General features: G+C 44.9%; 1 protein-coding gene across 1 annotated transcript in view; it reads right to left on the reverse strand.

The window, feature by feature from the left end:
* Positions 1–513: 513 nt before the first annotated feature.
* The window catches only part of LOC138503196 (uncharacterized), a 144,727-nt gene continuing 118,258 nt past the window's right edge, over positions 514–26,982 (reverse strand). The window contains exons 8-13 of the mRNA XM_069622797.1: positions 22,516–22,611; positions 15,158–15,300; positions 11,060–11,327; positions 9,459–9,637; positions 7,149–7,207; positions 514–2,864 (exon numbers count right to left, since the gene is read on the reverse strand). Of these exons, the coding sequence (XP_069478898.1) occupies positions 2,717–2,864; positions 7,149–7,207; positions 9,459–9,637; positions 11,060–11,327; positions 15,158–15,300; positions 22,516–22,611 (893 nt within the window). The 3' untranslated portion in view covers positions 514–2,716. The remainder of the gene's footprint in view (positions 2,865–7,148; positions 7,208–9,458; positions 9,638–11,059; positions 11,328–15,157; positions 15,301–22,515; positions 22,612–26,982) is intronic.

A 26,982-nucleotide genomic window follows, 5' to 3' on the forward strand; every position in this document is an offset into this window, starting at 1 on the left:
CCAGCCTGTGTCTCTGCTGTTTTCCTGTCGCCAGGTCATCGTACATGCAGGCCTGTTTTATGGTCTTGCTTTTTTGCCAAATGTACCTACCTGGTGAACCGTAACCTTCCTTTGTGGTCTTAAGCCAGTCAATGGCGTGGCAACTTCGTGTTTATTCTGATATTCTGGATTGTCCCTTCGTGGGATATGAAACTGTAGAACACCCATTTACATTAGGAGTGCAGCCTTTCAACATACAAAACTCATGGAATGGTCACGTGACTGGGCCAATGATTGCTAACATCCATAGCAGCATTTGAATGCTAACAACTTTTCTTATTTTCCATGATCCCTAAGTGCCAATTATTTCATCCCATTCTGCCAATAACGATTTTCATCGCAGCACTTCCCGCTCACCCTCATTATATATATGTTAAACTTTTCAAAACTCGTCTAGTGTACATTACCTTAACATCATTAGAGACAAAAGATACTTCTCACGCCCACAACAGTTCTTTTTTACACTACTGTTTATTTACAAAAATAGGTTTTACAATTGTGCTGTACATATATAGAAATCAGCCTTTGGTGGAAACACACATCTACAACATAAATGAGAGGCATGTGGCAATAGAGTTTAACATGCAAATAAATACCTCTTAGAAACAGAAAACATAAACATGAAAAATACTTTTCTTTACACATGTCCTTTTTTGTTCATTCTACCACCATGAGTTAAAATGAGCACTGTTTGCTCCCAATGAAATTCGGTGCCGCCCCACTATGTGGACTGTATGCTTAGTTGGTCTCTTGCACACTCTTTTACAAAAACGTAAACATGCAGAAATCAAAACAATGCATAGAAAGGTTTTTAAAAATGATCTCTAAGAACATCACATAGTTTACTCTGCAAAAATTCCTGCACAGGTGTTTGCAGATTTAGGTGACTATGAATTCATAGAAACTGTGCAGAATTCATATTTTAAAAAGTGCAGCTAATTCTATAGAACAAAAGGTATGCATAATTCATGGAGGGTGTAAGGTCTCCCATTGGAGCAAGTGCTGACATACAGGGCCTGATTCATGGAACGTTTTCCTATGGGATTGCGCCATTATAAAACACTTCCATTAATCAGGCCCATAATGTTTTCTAAACGTGTATGTGGTATGTGAGTTAACAAAACTCAGAGAGGAACAAGGAGCCATCAAATGCACCTAGACCGGGCAATACACACAAAGTACTATAGTTTAGTTCACTGTAGAGAATAATGAACTGGGTAGCTGGAATTGACTTGCTGATGAACAAAGAGTGAGCTCAAGGTCAAACTGACATTTGCTTTCCCTGCACCTTTTGAAATGTGTGCATCTGGTTTTTTTTTTAACTCGATAATATCCACATTGCCATGAACTTTTGCAGCATTAGTGTATCCTTGGGGGGGGGGGGGGGTGTTTATTATGTGTTACACCCAGATTCGCTCCTGTTCTGTCCCACTAAACTGCCCAGGAAAACAGGAGCAAACCCGCGCATGGAATGTTGACAATCTTGTGTCTAGCCTTTACAAGATGTCTTCACGTGCACATATCGTGTCCTCAGAAAGACAAGGGCTGGTGGCATTTAATGTCAGGATGCGAACGGTTGGCCTTTCTTATAGTGCAAACAAATTTGGGAGCAATTTGTGTTTATAGGTTAAATGATCAGGTACCAAGATATTTGCACATAGCTTTGAAAAAAAAAAGCAAAGCCAGTATGTTCCCCACTTCAAAGTCTCAGCACATAAAAGTCTGGGTTGGTTCCTTTTGCCTGAGTTCAGTCGGCCGGGCTCTGCAAATAGGCAACGCGTGTGTTGACCCAGGTTTATGGCGTTAGTCTTCCTGGCTGAAGGTGTGTGTGTTCAGCTTCCCAGTTAAAGGCAAAGTCCTCCGTGGGCCACCCAGCCTGTGGCAGAGCTCCCTCCACAGGTGTATGTGCCATTGACAATCGCTCGGCTTGTAAATGCTAGGGTTTCCTGGATCACCCCAAGAGTTGCCAACTGTGTGGTAGGACTACAAAAGGGGATTATTTAGGTTTCTTCAAATCCCAGATTTTGAAATATGTTATTGTAACGCAAATGCTTTTCTTACAGCAGCAGATTTACAACAGAAATCCAATGCAACATCGATTCATTCCCAAGCACAAAGGCTATATTGATTGACATACCTTTCAGAAAATGCTCTTTGAAACCCCATCAAAAATACGAATTTTCCAATGTTCAAACCTCAAACTACAATTCATTTCCTTTGTAACGTCCGAGGAAATGTAAATATGAAAAACAGTTTTCTGCAAAGTAGTTTATCCAATGAATGATGTGTGCTGGAGAGATAACGTGTGCAGTAGCCCCATTATCAGATGCGTGCAATTCTTTAGTGTAGGAAAGTATTAGCAAGGGCAATGCACGTTTGTAACGTGGCACAAAAGCACTTTGGAACGTGTGACATGAAATTCGTGCTAATTTCCAATCTTTTAAAACATGCAAGTAAGGGACCTTGTGGGTATAATCGTTGTTGGTGGAATTCGAGAAATTCTTAACACCAAATTGGTTTTTGGAGGAGGCCAGCTTGTGAAACAGCCTTTGGAAATGCCAAATGGGCAAATAGCCCACAATGATCTTTCCCTGATACGTGTTGTACTCCATGTGCGATGCTCGTGTGCACACTTCAGGCTGAGGAGTTCTGCGTCTGAGTCTTGCATTGGTCCATGTTACTGGCATTTGCACGTCTGGATGGCGAAGGCTGTGCGCATGTGACCGTTCCGGGTCCGGAAGACATGCGTTTCATACTCATCAGAAACACAGCCATGGGAAGCCCCTTCGGCCCAGATCAGGCAGTGGTCTTTGTTTCGTGAATCCCTAAAAAGAGACAGAAAAGAGATTAACATCCTGAAACTTGTATAGCCCTGGTTTGTGTTGAAGAACTCACCTACATACACAGTCATCCTAACATGCTTCACTACATCACAAGCAGAGATGGATGTGTGCGATATCTCGACAGGAAGGAGCCTCTAGAAAGATGAGAAAACCTAGATTACATGTCAGATGAGCTTGACATGTAACTGCCTCTGCTGCCGTCCTATAAGGATATGACTTTTCAAACGCTAATGTGCCTCGGACAACATGCCCAAAAAGGGGCCTCCCCATGGCAAATGGCACTAAAATACAGGCCTCTACCGAACTAACGAAGCAGTTGGTCTAACAATCAAGTCAGATAATATGGAGGATATTTCCAAAAAGTATACCCAATTTGTGTTCACTTTTTCCAAATGGAATCTTAAAACAATACCATGATTTGATGAGGGTAGCACTTCAAGTATGACTGTCAGGATCTGCTTAATATCTTACTAACTCTGCCGGAAACTGGGCCTCGTTACGAGTTCAGCCATGCAGTAAAAAAGTGTCAGTAATTCAATTACGATTTATTTAGTCAATATCGGAATTGCTGCCACTTTTACTGCACTTTTACTGCTCCGATTAATTTGGATAAAAAATAGGCAAGCCAACTCAGTATAAATATTTGGAGACAAGCTGCTAGCAAGTAGATGGCTCTCCAAAGGCGTGTTGTAACACAACGTATGAAATACAATTAAAATGATTGGTCCTGAGGAAGGTGTGTCTAATCATGTATTATCGAAACATTTAATATAACGTCAACCGTTAACTATCCAGTGAGTGACTGATGCATCACCTGGTCCTTTTGACAAATTGCCTCTCTGTCATTTTGTTTGGAAATCTTTTGGGTCATTTCATGTTTTTCTAAATTGATGTCTTTTATTCTGTTTGGTTTTCTCTTGATTTGTCTCTGTGATATGTATGTTTTTTGATGCTTTGACTATTATTCGCACTTTGGCACAGTAACTTTAATAGTCTGTACATTAAATGCATTTCATATTTCAGATGTTGATATCTTTTTCTAGCCTCATGGTTGTCATTTAGTACAATTGTTTTGTTCTATACTGATGTATGAATTATTATAATTGTTTTCTTTAGAACGAACATTTGTGTTGTATGCTAATTTATTCAGCAATAAAGCATAGACTGACGAGCTCCACTGACAAATGAGATCATGGTATGGTAACTGTTACCTGCCCTGTAAGGGCAATACAGTGTCCGGCTGTTGGTTTCAGGAACCAAGATCCCAAGCTCGACGGTTTTCTATTTGTGTTTATTGAGGACATTGTGCTTCAACCATAAACATTTACAAAGTCTAACACATTAGACTGGACAATCCTGTGTGCAAGTTCCTCACAAATAATGTTGGCGGTGATGATTGAACAAAACAGTCAGCAGCGGCAAATTAAGTACAAGCCATATTCTCAGACTGTTAGGTAGGGATATTTACAAGTAGCATACATTAAGTGCAATAATGTAGAGAGGGTGGGTTTGAGGTTGGCTAATGCTGATCGAGAGGGTGGATGCTCCAAAGTAAGCATCATGTTTTTATGTTGGGGAAGGGGGTTCCAAACAAGCAAGGAGGGAGAAGGTGCAGAGGCGGGTGGGAGGCTGCACAGGACTGGCGAGTACTAAGCATTACTGGTCCCTTAGCAGCATACATACTGATCACTGCTCAGTCTCTCCTTTGTTTTCATACAGGTGCATAGGAAAGAGGCGGAGTCCCATCATATACCTGTGTGTGATGCTGAATGTTAGCACACAACTAGGCACGGATAGAGTCCTTTGCTTTACAGATCAAGAGCCTGTGATTTCAAACACTATTTCACAGCAACCTCAGAAAGCATACACCCTAATCCCAAATCTGCATCATCCGAGTGATGCAGTCCATGTTGTATGTAATGGCTAAATTCATTTTATTTTCTTATTAGTTTTACAACTTCTTTTGTTAATTAACTACTTGGCTAATGGGCACTTTGGGTTTTGATTAGCCTTCTTAACCATACTGCTAAAAAGTTATTTAACCCCACGGTGTATCAAAACTATTAATATATTTCCACAACACTCGTGACCTGTTTTGCAGCTTTACTGTGCTGTGAAATCAGATGCCACGGACAAGGCGACACTAAACAGTCACCTAGGGCATCATCAAAAAGGGGTTCCATATTCCCACCAAAAGCAGCAAATGTTGGCACTGTAGAGGGCTGCGGGGCAGACAAATGTTGCTAAGGCTATGGCAGATAAACCCAGTGGCTCTGCCCAGGCCAGAAGGATGGAAAGGTGGATAAATGGGTTGATGGTGTGTATTGCACTTTTTTCAACTTGTCAATGGGCCTCATTACAACGAGTGCGGTAGAGGGTTAACGGCGCCGATAGAGCTGCAGGTGCCGTTAACCCTCTACCGCCTCATTACGAGGTCTGCTTGCGGGTCCCGCTAAGGACGTCTGGTAAAACCAGGCGTCCTTAGCGGGACCCGCTAGTAGACCAGGATGCTAACAACGGGCACGTCATTAAGGGGCCCGTTGTTAGCATCCTCCCCATTCCCATTGAGCCCTACGGGGACTCAATGGGAATAGGGATGTACCGGGTCTGGGTCCCGGGAAAGGGAATTACCTGGCCCTCCAAGGTCGGAATGGCCCGGTAATTCCTCATTCCTGGAACCCGGACCTGGTACCCGGTAAGGGGGTAGCCATGCCGCTAAAAGCTCGTAATGAGGCCCATTGTATCAGTTGAAAGAACATGAACATTGTCAGGATAATGTTCCGGGCCCTTCTGCACCCATCGGAAAATGAGGCCCTGTGTCAGTTGCACCTTTTATTTTTATTTTTTTTACTTTGAGGAGTGAGAAGACCAGCAGGAGGTCATTTTGCTCCAGGTCTTTTGGCACACAAGTAAATGACCATCTCTTAAAAGCACAGTCGGTACCAACCACAACGCCTCATTGATTTCTTGGGGGCCACCAGAAAACTGCATTGCTCCCAAAAGTCAGTTAATACCTCGAGTGGAGAGGGGCTTAATTCTAAATAGCAGCATGACTGAAGTTTATACTTGGAAGTTACCTGTCAAATCCCCCAGTGGTACACCAAGTCATTTTGGACAAATCCCTCCAGCACTGTGTCTTGCTTCTCGGCAAAGCAAGCGGCCCAAGGGAGTGCCTGGAGTGGCAGAATATAAAGGCGACCATACTCCCCCCAGTAGGATTGCGCCTTTCTAAGTGAGACTCTTGACCTGTCTCCCTCCCCATCTCACTCACTTGTTAGCTCCTGATGTCGGTCTTACTCTTAGGCCTGGTCTATCACGTTCTCTTTCATTGTCGCTCTCACTCCATCTCATCCTCTTATCACTTCTCTCACATGACCTTTCTCTATTATTGCCTCACTCGATTTACCTATCCCATGTTCTCCGTGTTCCTCCCTTTCTCACACACGCTCTGTCACTCTCTCTGTTGAACACTCCCTATGTCTCTCTCAGAGCTTTCTGACACTCCATCCCCGACACTACCTAAGCCCCTCCCTCTTCTCTCGTCTATAGTTTGTGTATGTGACCCTCCTGCGCATATTCGGATGTGGGTGCCTCATCCAGCAGGGTCTCTTCATGCTAATATCCCTAAAGTCTGTCTCGCTGTCCATCATGTCTAATTTACGAGCCCTCCCTCTCCAGCCTGCTTTGTTTCTCACTAGTTGCCTCATTTGCCGGCCTGTTTGTCTCTCTGGCCCTCTAGGTCCAGTAGTCGAGGTGAGCGGGAGCGATTGGGAGCGGTGCTCCTATACTTTTTTTAATTACGTTTTACCGTTCCTATACTTTTATTTTAAAAAGAAACCGTTCCGGAATGGTTTCATTTTAAAATAAAATTGTAGCAAGAAGTTGAAACTTGCACTTTCAGTGCACTGCACTGAACGTTCCATTAAAAGCAGTCACATGTGTTTGGGGTTTGTAGTGTGTGTAGGAGTGGGGGGGGCGATGGGGTTGTGGGGAGCGGTGGCAGGCCAGTAGGGAACATATTTCCACTACTTCTATTCGTACACTTAGACCACTGTCTAGGTTACTTAATATCCTTCTGCTTCCTGTGCTCTCGTCATCGCACTATAGTCACTGCTCTACACAAACGTCCCAGAACACGAGCCAATTCTGCCCCCGCCCCCCTTTGTGGCAGAAGAGGGATCCCAGCGCCTGTGGCTGAGAGCTGTGGGTAAGGTGCTAAAGTAAACCTCATAGGCGGCGGCGGCGCTGTGGCAGCTGTGTACTTACCTGAGCAGGCAGTGATTTCCTGACGAGCAGCTCCCCAAGCATCGGCCAACATCAATTTCCTGAAAGATTAACAAGACAAAGTCATGTGCATCCGTCCGTTGGCAAAACGGAAGGCCGGCCCGGCCCATCTGTTCACAAGGACTCAACGGTGTGCAGTTGTGAAGAAACCCATGCATTGTGATAGGCTATCTAATCCCCTGGGCCATAGGCTGGCGGGAAATAGCACTGTCTGCAAATAAAAGCCAGCAGCCAAAGAAACGTTCAAGAGAGGGGTGCACGGTACCAGAATTCGGGCACATCATTAGATGGTCGCCAGAGGGAGCAGCTGCTACCCCTGGCACTGCGCTCGCGACCGCTGCCGCGACGGTTGCAGGGACAATGTCAGGATTATAAAGAAAACACACCACGTGCGTGCTGGGTTCCCTTTCTCTTGCGCATGCGCAGGACAGGCCTGCCTGAACTTGGCATTACTTCCTCTTTATCTTCACCACAGTGTATTCAATATGAAGAACACTTTTTGAAAATATGCTGTCTGCGTATAAGGGACTAAGCTAATAATGCGCATGCGGTGCATGAGTAAATCACAGTGAAGAAAAAAAAGATTTGGAGGCACAGCTGAGAGCAGCTGATGTATGCATACCAACATGCCATGCCCCCTGTCATTTGAGAGATGCTCAAGTAATCCTGCCTTTTCTCTGCATTCTCGAATAGACATTCTTTGATTTATGAAAAACAACATGGATATATGAGCATCTTTGAAAACATATGTTGCCATGTGTCCTGAACAGATCAATGGCAGCAAGTGACTTGCAGGAAACATACACAGAAATTATGCATGTAAAAGTCGCTGACATCCATCTAACAGCTTGGATTAAAAGCTTCGAAGGAAGCACGCTGAAAACACACCGGGCCTGATCCGCACAGCGTTATCCTACGGAATTGCGTCATCATAAAATGCTTCTGTGAATCAGGCCCATTGAATGGTATTATTTCCGATGGCGCCATCAACCTCAGAGTACAGACGTCATCACTTACGGTGACACAAGCGTCGTTCAAAGGTCATGACATGTAGCTTCTTGTGATGGTATCATCTGTTTGATGTAATGCTTCCTTACCCCCGGAAATTCGCTGAATTAACATCCCCGAATGCCAGCACCCAAGCAGACGAGATAGAGAGTGATGCAATGCTTAACTTCTCTGTGACTCAAGAGACCCGGGCTCCAATCCTGTCTTCCCCACGTGATTCTCCCCAGCACGCCACTTACTCTGATATCCACTCACTCGAGAGAGATTGTAATGAAAGCTGTCAATCAATACAAAGCCCGCCCACACTCGCCCTTTCATTGGTGAACTGCTGATTGCACACGTATTGTTTCCAACGCACCCACTGAATATCCATGATGCATTGCACCATTGTGACTCTGCATTCTACACACTCGCTTGTGGCAGTGCAAAATACGTCAAACATTACGAGAGTAGACTACAGTATGCATAAAAACGAAGGTTCTGTACCAAGAGATGTGCTTCCAAGCCATCCCACCTACTGCTCATCTAGCAAGGCCATTGCATCAACACCTGACCTTTGTGCTGACACCTGCACATGCGCTGGGCCCGCAAGCTCGGTTTCCATTCACTGGGCATGGCATGTGCTATGCTGCATAGCGAACCTCTGAATGCTGCCATTGGTCCAGAAAAAGCCAAACAACTTCCAAAATGAGACAGCCAGGCAGTGTAAGGCTTCGCAACGTTGCAATGTGTTTTACCTATCACTCCCAGCCGTGGAGCCTCGGGGGTATTCTCAAACATTTCCCAGAGACCCTCCTGCATAGGGACTACCCATAGGTGTACACATCCAAGTACGCCATCAGCGTTGGTTCTAATACTTGAAAGACACAAGGCAAAGTATTTTATCTGGCCCACACCTAAATCCAATCATCAGGTTTTTGTATAGCACGATATGCCTGATACCGCTCTCTTATAAATTCTGTAATTATAGCTTTTGTTTGTACCCAATTTTATAGTAGCCAGTTTTTCAAACTTGGAAGTCCCGGAAATCTTAGGTCCTGGACGTCATCTACTCCAGGTCTTTGAGCATACACATATTTAGACTCACAAAAAATGTACTATATTCTAAACTGTGAGCTAAGGCTGTACGTGTACCGCTGAGCCTGGTCTTAAAAACTAGAAATCAAGGAATGGTCCATGGTTTCAGGTTCCTTATCTGCCAATACCGATGACATATAGAAAGAGGCAAATCCCTCATCTCATACTAGGCGCTATGCACGTAGTGGAATTTAACATCTTGCTTACCTTCAGGCGCTCCTCCTTGTGTCCAGCCGTGCTGTACACAGTCTCATAGTAAAACTGTAGGTAGGGCACACGGTAGCAGGATGCCTTCATGTCGCAGCTCTCCACCGTCTGCACCAGCTCGGCGCCATTGGGGTTCTCCACCACCACTGTTTCAAACTTGGTGGGAGAGCAGAAGAGCCCTGCTAAAGAAAATGGGGATTATTTTTTATATGGCAACCGTGCCGACGTGAAGAGTAAACAAAATGGGGAGAAAACGTCAGCAGTGATGTGTACTAAAAAAACGCACGTACTCAAAGATTATCTGTGCACCACAAAGACTCTGTGCAGTCTTATCCAAACCGTCATTATGGGATGAGTTCTGCATTTTTTCAGCTTAGGGAGCACAGCTCCTGACCACAACACTGAAGAATATTCGGTCTGAACACCACCTAGGTTCTGGTGACTTCATAAACCAACTATCTTGTGGGTTCCTTTTAGAAGTCTTGGCATCGGCCATTAGTAGTTAATTTATCTGTAGTTCCTTCAGTCAGGAGGTTACCCACCCATTGCCCCAGGGTTCACCCTAAGGCAGCCTTTGAGTAACAGGTGGTGGCCAGGCTCGGGCTGGCCTATAGGGGAATAGGCCCATGGCCGAACCAAAAACGCAAAATGCTGGTGTGGGCCAGTTTTATGGGTCAAAGTGGGTCACTTTTTTGGCAAATGTGTGCCAGTTTGATGAGTTACTTCATCATGCGGCTAATAGTTTTGACCAGTATTGCTGAATAAATGCACAATTTGCATCAACAAAAATTCCTACGTGGGTCATTTTCAAACAGCCTGTCCCAAAAGGAATGGATAGTCTTTTGCAACTGTGGGCCACTTTTTCATTGGTGTCCGAGACAATTTTAAGACCCAGTCCGAACCTGGTGGTGGCAGAGGAGACACACTATCATAACATAACATAATATGCAAAGCACAGACTTCAGTCAAACATGTTGGCTGTGCCCCATAGAGTAACACAGGAGGAGCACTGATTTCTGTTGGGGAATGGGCATGTTCTGCACATGGGGGAGGAAGTGCAGCGTCAGGCATCAGGCATCAGAGATCAGAGACAGGCTGGCCTGCGGAGGAAGCAGGACATTCCCTAACATGCCAGTCGCTCTGAAAGGCCACCAGCAGTACTAGGGCAGATATTGGGCATACTTTCCCAAGTGCCCCCAATCCCGAGGCATCTTCCACTTAGGCTCAGACCACAAAGATTGGCCGTTAATTAAAGTAAATGATAACATTATTTTTAGAGTGACCTCAAAAGTTGTCCTTTGGGATCTGGACTAACAGTGTCAAGAATCCCCAAATGACGATGAACTTGGAGGATTGCCACTGTAGGTCAAATTTGAACCGTGATTTAAAGCTGAACTGCTCTGTATCCCCCTGCCAAGCGCTAAACTATTCAGTTTTCCACAAAGGAATCCCTCTGCAAACCCGTGGGTGGGTCTCAAAAGTAATTTAATCCCCTATTGTAGCTTATTTTTTGGTGTGTTATGTTGGATGGTTTGTGTGTAATGCTACACCCTCCCTGTAGACCACTTGCAGGCCCCTATTGGAAGTTTGTCATACTTTACCTGCTGTCTCTGTGGGGCTGGAGCACTTCCCTACGTCGACCGTGGTCTCGAAGGGGCTATCCGGGAAGAAGGCTTTTAGAGCCGGCATCCTGATGCACTCTTCTAGCACAGGATTGCACTGGCAGTCTTCGGTCACCTCCACTTCCTGTATGCCATGAAAGAGCAGAACCCGCTCCAGCAAGATCTTAGTAGGCTCGCAGGTGGCGCCCATGGGGCAAGATGGCTCAGATGCTGATGTGAGGGCAGACTCTGGTGCCCGGTCCCTTAGCTGCAAACATCAGTCAGAAGAAGGCAGAGTTAGAGGAATTGTTATGTGGGCATGGACTATAACTCACACACGCACGCGCGCCCACACACACACACTCACTCTCTCTCTTAAATAGCACGTATTTTCTTATCAATCCTAAGAAAAAGGGGAGTGGTAGCTGACAAGGCCCAATCCAATATTACTATCACCGCTAAAGCTCAGCAAGGTTATTGTGCCATGAAAGCTCAAGGCTGATATTTGTCACATGTGGATATCTAAGAACTGTATCAACAAAGAAAAAACTCCATAGAACATTGCGTCTTCTTTGGATCAAGATTCGATGGCGCCTTAGGTGGATTGGCCTATTGGCAACTCTGGAGATTTCCCGGTAGGCCAAATGTTCTCATAGGAAAAGGGTTGGGTTGCTGAAAATGTGTGATATGGGGCCACTTTGTAAATTATTTCCAGGGCCTCTTTTGGTTCCCAGTCCATCCCACCCATGGCCTTCTTAGGACTCGTGAGCACATTACGAATATTTACCAAGCATGTGGAAAACATTTTTCTTGAAGTTTGTATGGAATTATTAATTGACAAACTCGTATCACATCCTGTCATTAAAAAATATACCAGTAGTTAAATGTCCAAATCCAAAATCATTCTAACAGCGTGTCTACCCGACAGCAGAGAAAAAAGCAGTGGGCAGTCCACGAAATCGGGCACCAATCAAAATCCGCACCCTTTGCTATGGCAACAGCCACATAATTATATGGCTATGTCGAAAGTGGGTGGAGTTGCCTTCCTGTACGATCTGGCACATATTAATAGGTAGTCATGAGGACACGCTTGAGGTGTCGGTTATTCGTTGGACTTTCATCCCATTAAGAACTAGATTTATAAAGCACGGTGTGCTGGGCCCAGCGTAGGGCGTTTAGTATGCTGATCCAGCCTATGCTTCGGGGAGCCAGGAGATTTTCTGAGAGACTGTAAACTCGCGGAGAGCCAGGATTTGACTAGGATGTCTCTGATTCTTTCCCGCCTTTAATGCAAAGTAGAGAAATCTCCTCACACACCCACAGGGCAGCCCGACTCCGGCAGATGCACCACTTAATGTGTCCCGTTTCCTCAAAAATGTGGCAAAACACTGCAGCCCACAAGTGCCAGACCTACCAATTGCAACCTCTTTTTGCAACTTTTTAATCACAAAATCCTAGTATTGACACTGGTTAAAAAGTTGTTTTTCTTTCTTGTGTATTGTGAAGTGCATAGTCTACCCGAATACGAGGAGTATTGGCGCCCTCTAGCGGGCAGTAAGGTGGGACGCAGTTTTTTTTGTTTGCTTCCCATCTTAAAACAGGAGTAGCAGAATCAATGTGTTTTTTTTTTTTTAGCTTTGTGCTCAGTTGTTGCTGCTTCTAAATGGCGAGTTTTTTTTACAGGGCTGGCCAAGCATGGCATCTACCGTGCTTAATTTTTAGTCGTGGAATCAGATGGCAACAAAGCCGAGCGACTTACAAGGGAACCCGCGTGTTTACAGTTTTGTGTCGAAAAGCTAGTGTGGAAACAGGACAGTGAGTCACATGCCAGGCCCCCCTACTTCGGGATGTCACCAATGATGCCATATTGTGTGTTGCCATGTCTAAGATGGTCAGCTGTGCATTAAGAAGAGTTACACAACTTAATTATTTGGAGACCTTAGGTTTTGCAGTATAACCTTAACATCCACCCAGCCAACCCCTTTTCAAAGTGTAAAGTGTTTGTACCAAAAACACACCAAACTCCCACTACGCAGATAAGCGTGACGCCCCAAAGTTAATTGATGACGCCATCTTTTTTTATGTAATGCATGGTAAAGTGACGTTGCTATGTTGGTGGCCTCGCTACGCATCAGGGACACCGTGCCCCAGTCATGGGCTTTCAGGTTTCCCATCAACTGTATTCTAGGAGTTGTAGTCATAGAACACCTCAAGTGGATGCATCGAATAAAGTAAAATCAAAGAGAACGACAGGAATAGCGTTTCTCCAGTGACATGGAGTCGTCTGGTAACCATACCTCAAATAATCTCCATCACCTGATTTTCACTTGTTGAAGGATATTACATATAGGGCAATGTACAAGATGGGTAATCTAATTACGGCCAGTGGCTGTGGTTTCGGCACATCTGTAGCAGTGCTGTCACAGACAGAATCCCACTCCCCATTGCAAAAAAGCTCTCAGGTCCCCAATACACATTTTTTCTGCTAGTTTTGGGTTCACAGATCAAGGGGAATTAATAGACTGCATCACTCAAAAATAACTAAATTGTGACAATTCCTCTATTTTTAGCAAGTGGTTTAGATATTATGGAGAAAGTGAGCCCAAAGCATGCAGTGAGCGTGCTCAATAAGTGGTTGAAATGATCCCCCTTACACGAGCAACTCTGCAGACTCTAGCAGCAGCTGTTGTAAGGCACTTGTTGTGTAAGGCTTGGATTAACTCGGCATCAATCCAACATAGCAAAGCAACACCTACCAACCCAATCCAAGTCCTTTGACTCTCGGGCCCAACTTTGAATTGCTGGGAGCTAGACACTAATCCACAAAAACATGTTTGAGCCCTTGCATACATGTTTGAGGCCTTGCATACATGTTTGAGGCCTTGCATACATGTTTGAACCTTTGCATACATGTTTGAGGCCTTGCATACTACATCAAGTGTTTTTACCCGAGCAAAGGTCTATAGACCTAAAATCTGCTCCCACGACTCAACTTTGGATCAACTCTTAGAGCCAAACCACAGACTTAAGCCAATCACAAGTCCACTTCCAGTAAACTCTGATTGTCCTCCTCCAACCCTGACCAATCTCCCTCCAATGCTCAAAAGTATTTAGAATTTGTGACATCAATTTCAAAAACCTTTGGTGTGAACCGATTAAGAGGAGCAAAGTAACCCACTTTGCAAAATAGTGGACGGAATGGAAATAGTGAATCGCTAATCCTTCATTTCATCATTTTATTTCCATCGGAAGCATGAAAGGCTCAGTATCTCCTGTAGGGATATGAACTGTGGTCTAGGGTATACTCTACAGCAGACACGGGACTGACTGAGATATGTTATCGGCTATTTTAATTTCAGGAAAACAGATAGCAATGTATATGTGCTTATCAGAAAACAGATTACAGAAAATAGGTGGGCTGAGCTCTGGGATAATGATATCTCAGATCACCCTAGAGCTGGGTGCCCTTTCTGATCACTATGTACCCATGTATCTTATATGATTACATCAGATTGATATGCCCTCCTAGATCACCAGCAGATATCTGTGCCCTCTTCAATACCTTCTTAGATCACCTGTGACCAAATATCTGCTCAGATCACCTCAGATTCAAAGAACCCCTCCAAACACTTGAGATCCAAATGCCCTTGCAAATTATTTGTAATCAGCCAGCTCTCCCAGAGCACCACAGATCCAAATGCCCACTGATAACACATCAGATCAACATGCACTCTAGTCTCACATTAGACCAACCCAGATCTAAGTGACCTTTCTGATCAACTGTGAGCTACATCTCAATCAAGTTACTGAAGATCCATGTGCTCACACATCACCTGGGATCCACAGATTTTCTCTGGTCACTTGTGTTTCATACACACGTTCAGATGCCTTCAGATTAATTTGCCCTCATCAGAACATTGTGCTCTTTCAGAATACATGAGACTGAGATGAACACATACATTTAAAATAACATTTTCTTATCTCATGCCCACGTCAATCCCCATGGCATTTCAGAACCATGTGTTCTTTGAGATCACAAGGGGCCACGCACCTTCTTACAACATTTCAGATTGATGCGCCCTCTCTCATATCACACACCTTTTTGGTCTTCAGGAAGTCCAGCATGGAGGAGTGTTTGGGGAGTCCGGGGAAACCTGGGCTGTACGTGCTGATCCTAGGGGTCGGCCCACAGTGGGATCTGCACATTCCGATGTCTATGCTGACTGGACTGCCAGAGATGTCTGCAGAGGAAGAAGAGAGGGAGAACCTAGTAAATAGAATCAAAGATACAGACTGTCATAGCAGAACATTGACACACAGAATAGTTTTACTATGCACGTGAATTTTCTAAAAGTGCTTTCAATATGGTCACTTGTGTGGCAGACCTCTTTTGGCGTACATTTGTTCTTTTGTGCTGATTAAGACTGTTGACAGACAGTGCTGCTATCATTTACGCACGCACTCACTAAAATGCTCTCTACTCTGCGTCCTTCCAGATCTATGCAAATGATACCCAGATTGCTTTCAATCTGAGCAACCCCACTCAAGATGCAGCATCCATGTCTGATTGTCTGTCTAGTATCAATGATCGGATGAGAGACAACTGGGTATCTCCCAACACATCAAATACTGAGATCATTTTCCTTGGTTTAATAATCTCTCTTGCTTTGCTCTTCCTTCACCAGGCCTTCCATTCTTGTGAGTGGCAAAAACACTTGAGCATTGCAATGACAGCTCTCCTTTTCTCCCTCCCAAAACACAGGCTATTACTAGGAAATCATGGTGCCACCTCCACACTCTAAAACATATTTGGCTTTCCCAAACATGTCATAAATTGGCAGTGACAAGGGCAATGGACCTTCTCCCGCATAGACTTTTGCAACAGCTTGATCTGGGGCTCCCCATTGGTTTGATGCACCAGTTGCAAGTTATTCAAAATAAGGCTGCTATGCTGAGCTGGGGCTTGAAGCCTAAATACCATACCACACTAACCCTTAAATCTCATCAGTGGCTACCTGTGGAGAAGCGGTTAGCCTTGAACGACTCGTGCATGATCATCAGGCCTACTTGGGAAACGGACCAGACTACATCCAATGGAAAGTCATCAGGCACTGCCCTTCTAGGGTGTTAAGAACTGCAAACTCCTTCTGACTTACCCCGGCCTGCTCTAAGAAAAAGGAATATGGCAGTTGGAGGTTGAAAATTGCTGGAGACTTTCTTTGAAACATTATTTCCATCGATCTGAGGGGACTGGAAAACCGTCTCAGGGAATGTTCAGAGGCATGGCTTAATACACTCCTTTTCCAGGTTTCCTTTGAACCTTCATGTTGGTGACTACTCCTCCTCCATGTTAACTCCTAAGGCACTTACACCGGTCTTTACATGTTCTTAAGCACTTTGGTGGATTGCTGTATTGCTCGTACTTGCTTGCATGTGTGGGTATGTTGTCTTGCATGGTTGTACTGCACCCCCTCCTACCGATCCAAACACTTAACTGCTCCTTAATGTACCACGGCTTTGAATGTTCAGAGCAGCCCCCCACGCCCCACACACACTTTGCCCCCCCTAACTTTTCTCCCTCCCTCACCTCTCTTTCCTCCTGTGTTCGGGGTTGGTGCATCAAAAACAAAAGCTAGATACCTCAAAGCATGAAACAATACTTTACCGAGGAAAATTCGGATCAGGAAAGGATACCCATTGCTACCTTCCTTTTGAATAATTTCCCTTTTCACCCTCACAAAAAAACAAATATTTCCCGCAACCATCATGAGTAGGAATCATATAAACCAACATCCTCCTGTTGTGAGTGTGCCCAATACTTACAACAAAGTACATTTACTAAGTGTCTGGAACAATGGGTACCAGCAATATGTAGGCATTAAACTATCAAACGTTTGGCACTGACTTGGTTACAGTCACCTTTTTCTAGGTGTGGTAATCTGTTCATCATGCACCTCTTGTCACAGTTCCAACATATAACATTAAAATCCATCATTTGATGTATAATGTTAGTCTAGAGTTAAACCAGGGGGCGCATCCAGCTCTCATCTGCCAACCTCCAGTATTTGGGCCTACCTGCCTATCACAAACAACTTTCCAACTCTATGGATCACATCAGATGCAGTTGCCCCTCCATCCTGCAGATAGCCAAATGCATCTGAACACATCTGCGCCAAGAAACTTGTTCTTGAGAAATGTATCTTACAGGACGGTCCTATAGGTTTATGCCTCAAGGTAGATAAAAGAGGGCACCTCTGGCTTCACTCTGATAACTGCAGCGGGTTCCGGAGCACCCCTGACCACAAAGGCTCGTTTCATTGACTCTCATTTTGCAAGAAAAATGTCTGCTAAGGTCCTCCCTTACGATATTTAGAACACGAGACAGGATGATAACAATGTTCACACTGTAAGCTTTTATTAAAAGGCAGATCCAAAAACCTCCTCACTTCAAATTAGAGGAAATTAGCGCCTTCCGTATCAGGCTGACCTCTACTACCACTCCCTCAAACTGCCGCACTCACTCTCTCATGGAGGCCTCCACATAGAATTTTGACATGGGAGTATTTTACATACCTATTTTCCGAGTTTGGAGTACAGTTATTTATTTACAGGGATTAAAAAGTAATTGCCATTCCCCATCGGAAAATTTGGTTTGAGAAAGTAAATATATTTTCCTTTAAAACGTAAAAGTAAATGTTTACAGCATTGCACATGAAAAGATGCCTTTTTTGCCTTGAACGTCTCCTTCAGTTCGTACAGTAACAGTATCAGAGCCCCTTCCTGTGGCACCTCTTTACTACCATTGACCGGCAGCTATTTGTGGAGCTTTGAGGGTGGTAGCAGTGAGCAGCCTCCTATGTGTTTATTGGTTTCTACTTTATTGTTGTGGGTCTGTCTTTTTACGTCCTGTTTTTATATGTTGGGGCTAATTTGCGTATTCTTGGGGAGTAGAAGTGGATGGTACAGTTCTTATCTGTGGGGCTGCTCTCATATGTACCCTCCATCGCGCATTATAGCAGAGTCGTTCACACACGCACACACAGTGCAGCTCCCCAGTCCTTATCTACCTCCCTTAAGCACCCTCCTCACCACTGTAAGGAGTCCATAATGTTATTGTTGCCGATTTAAAAAAAACACAGAATAATGAGACTGTCTTATACAGGTAAGTTTGTTTCGAATTTTTCGCAAACGTCAAGTGTCCCTTCAAAAATGCTATATTTTGAGATATAATCTTCGGTTGGGCTAATATACAAAATCATATTGGAATCGATTCCCTGTCAGAAGTGAATACTCACAACAGGGCAAAAACCTCACCTAGGAATACTGAAGAGACTCAAATACCTTCCTCCTTCAGTCCATTTATTTTGCACATGCATTGAGCAGTCCTGTAGCATGCAGATGAGTCTAATTAAGCACCCAGAAGACAGACCTACCAGTTAAACTCTGTAAAATCCAAGCTGTCGCCAGATTTTCATTATAACCGTTCCTCGAAGAGGCACAAGTCATACAAAGGTCACTCAAACATAGAGGCCCTTATTTTGAGTTTGTGTGGTATGTGTTAAAAATAATGATGGAATTCAATTATCGCATTTTAAATACATCTCTTCATAGAAGTATGTAGTAACATGACTTATAAATCTGCAGTAATTCACTCATCACTTTTGGTTAGCTTGTACCGCAAAACTGATAACAGTGTTATGTTGTACACATTGTGTTCAAGTTACAGGAGTTCCTTTCTTGGGCCTCATTACATTTGTGGAACTGGCTAAACTTTAGTTTCAGAACAAAAAAACTCACAAGTCCTGGATTTCTTCCCATGTGACATATGTTCTCCAGGATTATTAAGACAGGACATTCTCAAGTTCGCTTAAGGGCATTTTTGTCCTGTCTATCAACCTGCCTGCAATTTTAAAATTAATAAAATTAGAAATATTCTCTCAAAAACAGTTAACGCCTATATTGTTTACAAATGTTGGGGCAGAATTGCTTATCTAGAGAGACTGTTTTTTTTTTTTACAAGAAGTGAGGAACTTTGACTATGTGGTGGGTCAAAAAAGATACACATTTCCTCCACCTCTAAGGCTGTCAGTAACAGTCCAATTTCTAAGTAAAGGAGATGTATGGAAAATCAAAAGATACCCAGCACAAGGGTGTTTGCGGTCCTTTTACTTCAAATAATTCGATCAACGTTTAACATCCCACTAAGTAGCTCCATGCATTATTTGGTAGTCACACTACGTTTATGCCTCAATTTATATGTTGGTTTGTCAGTATTGGGGCCTAATAATTGAATCCCCGAATATTAAGCTAAAAACTTAAAATTGCGTTTGAGTTTCGTTCATCAAATGACATTGTTTGTCTTAATTAAATGAAGACTCTACCTGCACATAATCAGCAAATTATAATTATATAATTAGCTGCCTGTAGGCCAACCCTGACTTGGTCCAAAAGGGGGGTCACATCTTTGAAAACCAATATTAAAGTACAGTGAAAGACATAATAGAGTAGGAAACTCACATTTTGGCTGTCTTGTCTGACACAAAAAGATGTAATAATACGTCTGCATAACACTCTTGCTGTTCCGGTGGACAAACATATTAGATCACAGTTCTATCTTCTATTGAGCCTACAAACAAACCTCTTTTTCTGCCATCCAAGATCCTACACTATTGTGAAAAATACCAGCTATGTTCTGCTTCTGACATGCCTTACAAGAGTCTGATTATGAGGCAAAAACTTGAGTGGTGGCAGTCTTTTTCGGAACAATTGCAATCGGTGCAAATGATGGCCACCGCTCTTGAAGAAATATATTTGTCCTGAAGAAGGCCATATTATCAAGGGTTCGACAGCACTAGAGATAGTGCCCAACTTTACTCAAGGGCCGAAACATGTCGACTACTGTAGAAGACTAGAAAACAACCTAAGTCTTTTATCTTACTGCTACATTCTAATGTGGTGTGTTGTATTTATGACAAAGAACCCCATCACAGATAGATCTGTGTTTTAAGAATGTTTAATTGTGTTTTTCGGGAATAATTATTCTGTTTTTATGTATAAATATGTATTTTGTAAGATTGATTAAAAAGTCATTTTGATCAAGAAAATAGTGGAGAGTGGTTCATCAGTAATATCAAATGTGTCCTGGTATGTCATGCGACAACAGTGATGTAGTCTGGTGGTCGAAGGAAATATGATGTCCTGTATTGCATAATAGAAACTATCACACAACCCTATATTTATAGGCGGAGAGAGGGGTAATCTGGTTCTTCTTTGTGTTATATTTAGAGCTCTTGAAGTTACATATTAGAGAGGTCCTGATATCTATCAGCTGTTCTTCAATGCAGAATGAGTCCACTCTGATATGGTGTCAGCCATTTTGTAGATGTGAGTGGAATTGTTTGTATTTGGGTTTATAGAGTGCAAGCCTAGCTAGGAAGCAATGGAGCACTGTACAAGTAGTTTGGGGTTAACAGAGGTCAGTGGAAGGGAAGGGTACCAGTTATAGTAACTTGGATATCCCATACTACAGTGGCGGTATGTACTGGTATATACCTAGGAGTAGCAGATCCTGACTGACCCCTTCTCCTAGGTATATACCACCCCTTTAGTATGACTATACTGGCAACTATTTTGGCTCTCAGATAGGAAACATGAACAGGTCTCAGGCTCATCCACGATCCACCTCTGCTGAAACCTACGTACCTAAACACAGCTCACACTGTATGAACATTTTCTTTATCCTGCACTGTCACCCAAATTGTAACCTTCTGCGACATTTCCATGCACTTACCTGTATTATTCCGCAAGCCGACTAACCTGCAACCAATAGTTGTCAAGCGCTGCTGTCTAATGTACCCTATATGTAACTGTCTGTAACTTTGTCATAATCTCAAGTGCCCAGCTACCTCAGGGTTAGGTGCGCGTTACAAATAATAAACTAAACTATAACTAGTAAACTCCCCTTCCTCTGTTTAAGTTGGAAAGAGTTGTTGAATGTTCCTTTTAAGAATTTGTTTTATTTCCATGCTGTTTGGTACACTGACGTGTTTTCCACTTTTGTGCTACATTACACTGGGCCTCATTACGACCCTGGCGGCCGCGGTATGAATGGTGCCGGTAAGGTACTGGCACCGTTCATACCGGGCCGCCACAATACGAGCTTGCTCGCGGGTGGCGGTATGCATGTCTGGTCTGGCCAGACGTGCATACCGGCACCCGCGAGCAGACCAGGATGCTAACAATGGACCTTTCATTAACGGGTTCGTTGTTAGCACCCTCCCCATTCCCATTGAGCCCTATTGGGGCTCATATGGGAATGGGGCATACCGGGTCCGTGTCCCAAAAATAAGAATTACTGGGCCTGCAAAAGTCGGAATGTCCCGGTAATTCCCTTTTATCGGGACCAGGACCCGAGTTTGGAGGTAGCCATGCCGGTAATGACGGTATGGCTACCTCCAAACTCGTAATGAGGCCCATTGTGTTTTTTGCATTTGTTGCAATCATTAGTATTAATAATGCCAATGACCACAACTGTTTGTGTGGTTAAAGAATAGTGCCACGATGTGGAGCCTCATACTTACTCCCCATCACGATCGCCACTAACAAGCCAAGGAAAAGCCAATAGGCCTGGCTTTGTACATGGAGAGGGTAGGACTGTTTGTAAAGGTACCACAGGACAAACAGTCCTACCCTTTGCATGTGCAAAGCCAGACTTATTGGCTCTGATCATGCTCGTTTCACAAGGACAAAGAAACCGAGTTATTCTCCCGTATCTCATTCTGACTTCTATGCCACCTGTTTTCTAGTTGCCACAATGGGAATTGCTTTTATGTTACTACTGTGTTAGTGCCAAGAGGTCAGACACGGTATTGGTACACATCTAAAGGCGGTACCACTACAATAACAAAGCAATGGACACGGTCCTGGTTGAGACCATCGTCAGCTCTTATTTATGGGAGATAGGCCACACATCCAGTATTAATCCGCATGTCCACACTAACTAGACTGCCTTTAAGGGGCCATGTGCTTGTTCACATAGTCTCTCTCTCATTCAAAGGGCTGGTGAGTTCATTCTGTGTCTCTCTGTGGGTTCTTTTCTCTCACACTGACTGGCTTGCGCTCACAGTATTGCTGCATTAATTAATCACAACTAAAAACACACACACACACACACACACGACTGCTGGGTCAGTTCCTCCGTGTAATCACTCACTCACTCGAACTCAGTACAGCCAAGCCATTTCTTCACCCACAACAACTAAGCCAAGTAGGAAACTGAGTCACACGTGCACGTGAGCCGCGAACACAATTGAGAGGTTTCCCCACAAGTTATCACAATGCTAGGTCCTCGTTTGCCCATTAGAAGGGCCTCGGAGAGGTAGTGTTTTGAGGGGGTGCGTGTGCAGGATGCAGGGACACTCGCCAGATTCAGAGTATGTACACACATATAAACTCACCCCGGCCAATGTACACGAAGTGGCTGAGTCGCTTGCAGCACCCCCTCTCTGCAAAGAGGTTCCTTCTGTCACTCTGCCGGCTGACCACTCCTGCACCTAGAAAGGGAACAAAAAGAGAATGGCGCAGTTTACACAGTGCTTCCAAAAAACGACAACTTCTGATAAGCAGAGTCGCCCACGGACTGGCCTATTGGGGGGGCTCTAGAGAGCTGGCTCAGGGAGCTGCAGGTTGGATCTGTCGGTGATCTGCAGGGCACGGGCTTAACATGTACATGACTGGCTCGTGATTTCAACATTCTTAGAGCGGTAAAATAATTATATAGAAGGTTGCTTAATAATTGTATATCATATCAATTTAGCACTGGTCTAAAAAAAGAAGCTCCTATGTTATGATGCTTACTAGTACGATTATTATTAACTTCCCGATAGACCAGTGCATCTGTATGGGCAGTATTGCAGATGCATTTAGTCAGCATCACCCATGGGGCACCAAACATGCACCCAGAGGTATTTCCCATCCGCTGCCACGTGCTACAGGACACTGGAGGGGGTGTGTAGAGGGGTCCGTGCATGGGCTGATGACTGGCCTTTAACCCGATATGGCGAATGCGGCAGCCCTATGGTCTCCAAGGATCCAGAGCTGGCACCATGCTGATTTATGGCTGGGTGTGAGTTTCAGGAACTTCACATGCCCATGGGGCCAACTCTCTGCGGCTGCCTGTTCACACAGGGAAGGGCAGCGTGCGTGGCGGCTTGCACTCAGGTGCCTGTGATGAGCATGGTCGCAAGCCTGCCAGGCCGAAGGGGCTGCTAATGCTCGAGGCTGTCTGCTATGGCCAGAACTCTCCATACAGGCCGATCGAGATCTCTTTCCTCGGACAGAATGAGAGGAGGCGGGGGCGCAGGGGGGCGCAGGGGGGCACGATGAAGTCAAGAACAATGGAAAGAGAAAATGAAAGGAACAGGAGGGACAGAGATTGGGTGGGCACAGGGGTACAGGACAAGGACAGTGAGGCGGACATAGGCGACACGGGCAGCAGAGATAGAGGAGCGGGGGAGTTGGGTGGGGGAGGGAGGTTCTAAGACGTCCCAGCACAAGCAGACTGAAAATACAGTTTCCAAAACCGAGGCACTAGAAGGAGGTTGCTGGTAGCATTGAAGTCTGTACCTAGGCCCATAACATTACAACTCACATCAGATATGCTACACGCATCACAGGATCCGCACCATTTAAACACACATTACACTGCAGTGCCGTCTGCGCTCCATAAAACGGAAAAGACCCTCGACCGCAACATGTCCTGGGTGAAAGATCATGACCTTTCCTCTATCAGGGCAGAACCGAATATCCTTCCTGTAAGACAGCTCAGTGGGTTGAGCGCCTTCTTGGCGAATGCGCAATGCGCCTGTCTTCGCCAGCATCCCCCAGCCCCACCCCGACGTTGGGACAGCCAATTCGAGTGGCCAGCGGTTCCCATGTACTCACCCACCAGGCTGAGGCAGTAGAGCAGGCCTTCCAGGTACATCCCGAGCAGCAGCAGAGACGGGCGCTCCATTTCTCCTGGCCTCCCCCTCCGTACAGATGGCGAATACGCCCAAGACGGTCACCCTTCCATATATATAGGACCTGGTCCCATGGCCAGGGGGGCAGCCAGCATGCTCGGGGCTGCCAAATGTTCGCCTCCTGCCTAGGGACCTTAACAAAACACAAAAGGAGTGTGAAAGGGCCGCACTAATTACATTTCCAACACTGGTGGCTGGCTCACATGACACACTTCAAAGAACACCGTTTGAATGGCAGCCCTGTCTCCCTGGGTAGAAGGAGCTGAGCCGGCTTGTGTTGACTTCCACCGTGGGGGCTGTTTGTTCTGGGCACCCCGTCCAAACTAATTAAGCTCTAAGTAGCTTCTTCTGTGTCACTTTAAACTTGGTTAATTTACAAGGAACAAAGGCATTTAGCCCTATTTACGTGGGTCAATTGTCCTCGCACTCATCTAAGGCTTTTTCACACCCTCACAGCCCAGGCCCTGAAAGGAGGGACACGCGAGAATGTACAAATCCATAAAAAGCCCCTCTGCACTTTACTTTGCAATATATCACTGAAGACGCAATGTCTCTTTCTGGGCGCTGTTGTGTTTGGCACACAGGGGAACCAAGGGCCGATGCTTTCGGGGGCCACATGTTGACACATGAGGCACGGTCCTGCATATCCGGATTCAGTCCCGCCTGCCTTTATGCATACATTTCAATTTTTACCGGATCCAGCTGTGCCAATAGGTTTTTGGACACATGCTTCCAGCAGAAAAAAAGAAGTGGCATTCGTGTCTAAAACAATTACCAGCCGAAGTCCGAGCACTCCATTAGACGGCGATAATAAGTTCAAAAGGCAATAGGAACCCACTGGACTTCCCTTCATTGCGGTTCAGAAGAAGACCAAGAGCCCGTCGGCCAGCAGCTGAATAGAACTAGCTTACACAGCCACACCGACGTCCCCGAGCGAGAAACGCGCGACTCGGAATGTCATGGCACTCCGGATACATTTGCACACTTAAGCCCATATTCCTGCTCTTAATATTTCATAACCAATAAAAGCGGGTGGAGGGAAATTAGTCGATGGCCTGTGGGGCAATTTGGCAATTCCGCGAAAGGCTGGTAGGACGAGGGAACACTCAGTCACGTGCCAGCATGAGCCAACCGTGCCAGCCCTTCGGCCTTTCAGAGCACAGGGTTTCGATTGATCAGAGAATACAATGGATAATGCTGTTATATGTTGTATATATTTATATATATATATAAACTCGCATGGTTTTATCCAACGAGACAACATGTTCGAAATGCAATAAACACAAAACAACATGTTTTTAGGGGTTATAAAACATGTATCAGACACGGCCGGGTGATATGTGCTCGGATATTCCAGTTGGCGATCTTTGGTGGGCGGTTTGGCGTAGTTCCTCTGCAGATGGAGGCCCGGGTTTTGCATTGAAGTGAATATACAGCGCCACAGCATTGTGCTCCTTAGAACAATGTCTAAGCAGAAGGCCAGGACCCCTCTCTGTGCTGCTGTCAGTGCTAGACAAGGCAAGGCCTTTCTTCACACCAGGGCGCCTTTGATGTCCAAAAAACCTGCACCCAATCAGCTCCTTTCACTTCTTTGCTTAATTATAAGTAGATCAAGGGGATATATTAAAAAGAGACCAAGGGCCTAGGTGCTGTGCACCATGGCTGTGGCTCACGCTGGGCCTTAGACCCCAAGGCTTATTATGTTTTGTTCGGTGTAACAAAAGGAGCAATTTCTATTGCACCCTACAGAGGACGGTACTCTCAGTTACCACCCAATGCTTCCGTTTCCCAAATGTTGCTGGCTGTTTTACCAACAGAGCTGGATCCAGCGGGCATTGTGAAACCGCTCTGAGCGGGTTCCTGATTTGGCTGCCATAGGCACCTTTAAAAAGACGCGAATTCTTTTCCATTAAGAAAAAAAGCCGAGTCTTTCCAGGGGGAGTGCGCGTATCCCCGTTTTTGGGGGAAATCTCGTGAATAATCAGAGAGTAGGTGGTAAATATGTTTTGTGGTATCTGAGTTTTCACAGTACGTTTATTTTGGTATTACAATAAGCAGTGAAGAAACGGAGGCGACCTTTACAGTGTACGGACAGTGCTGCAGGGGCAGAGCTGCAATTGTTGGGGCGTGTAGTTTCGCTATTTTGGTACAAGCATGGGCCTCCAAGTTCCAGTATGCAAACCACTGTTGGGTGAAATCCGGGCTATGGCAACATCGAGCCTGCTGCCATCTGGGTAGTTAGCATAGATTCACGGGCAGTATCTGAGGGAGGCGAGAATCAATCGTTTCTCAGAGAAATGACTGAAAATGGCCATTTCAATGTGGATGATCGTTTTTTTTAATATAGCTACTTTTGAATGGAGAGAAGGACCACCTAGAAAAAATGCATGTACCAAAGAAGCGCACGATGACCTGTTTAGCAAGGTTTTGCTTGATGTCGATTTGGCGGATCCCACAGCTACGTGTCCAGTCCCACTCCTTCTGCCTCCTCAGGCTTAGGAGCGGCCCACTATGTGAAGATCCTTCATAACCGTCCTCAGCAGAGCCATTGGTCAGATGACCAGGTCCAGCACCTACCACCCACTCAGGCGTAAAGTGCACCCACCATTGGTAGAACCTCCATTAGTGAAAGAAAGAGAACGAATCAGTGAAAAGGAATGAGACACAGGAAAAGATGGACACTGCATGCATCTCTCACAATCCACACTAGCTCACACACTCGTCACAACCTTGCTCCCCCAACTCATATAACTTCATCAATAACTCACTCACTTGCAGTCATATACCTCCAGCTGAACAGTAACACTACCTTAGGTTCATCGCTGCACATCGGGCAATACTAAACACAAAAAAAAATTGTCATCCTCACACAGCTCACAGAGAAAGCCACTGCATCAACTCTTT

The sequence above is a fragment of the Ambystoma mexicanum genome, chromosome 1p (genome assembly GCF_040938575.1).
Source record: "Ambystoma mexicanum isolate Mex_15411 chromosome 1p, UKY_AmexF1_1, whole genome shotgun sequence".
In the NCBI taxonomy this organism is placed as follows: Eukaryota; Metazoa; Chordata; class Amphibia; order Caudata; family Ambystomatidae; genus Ambystoma; species Ambystoma mexicanum.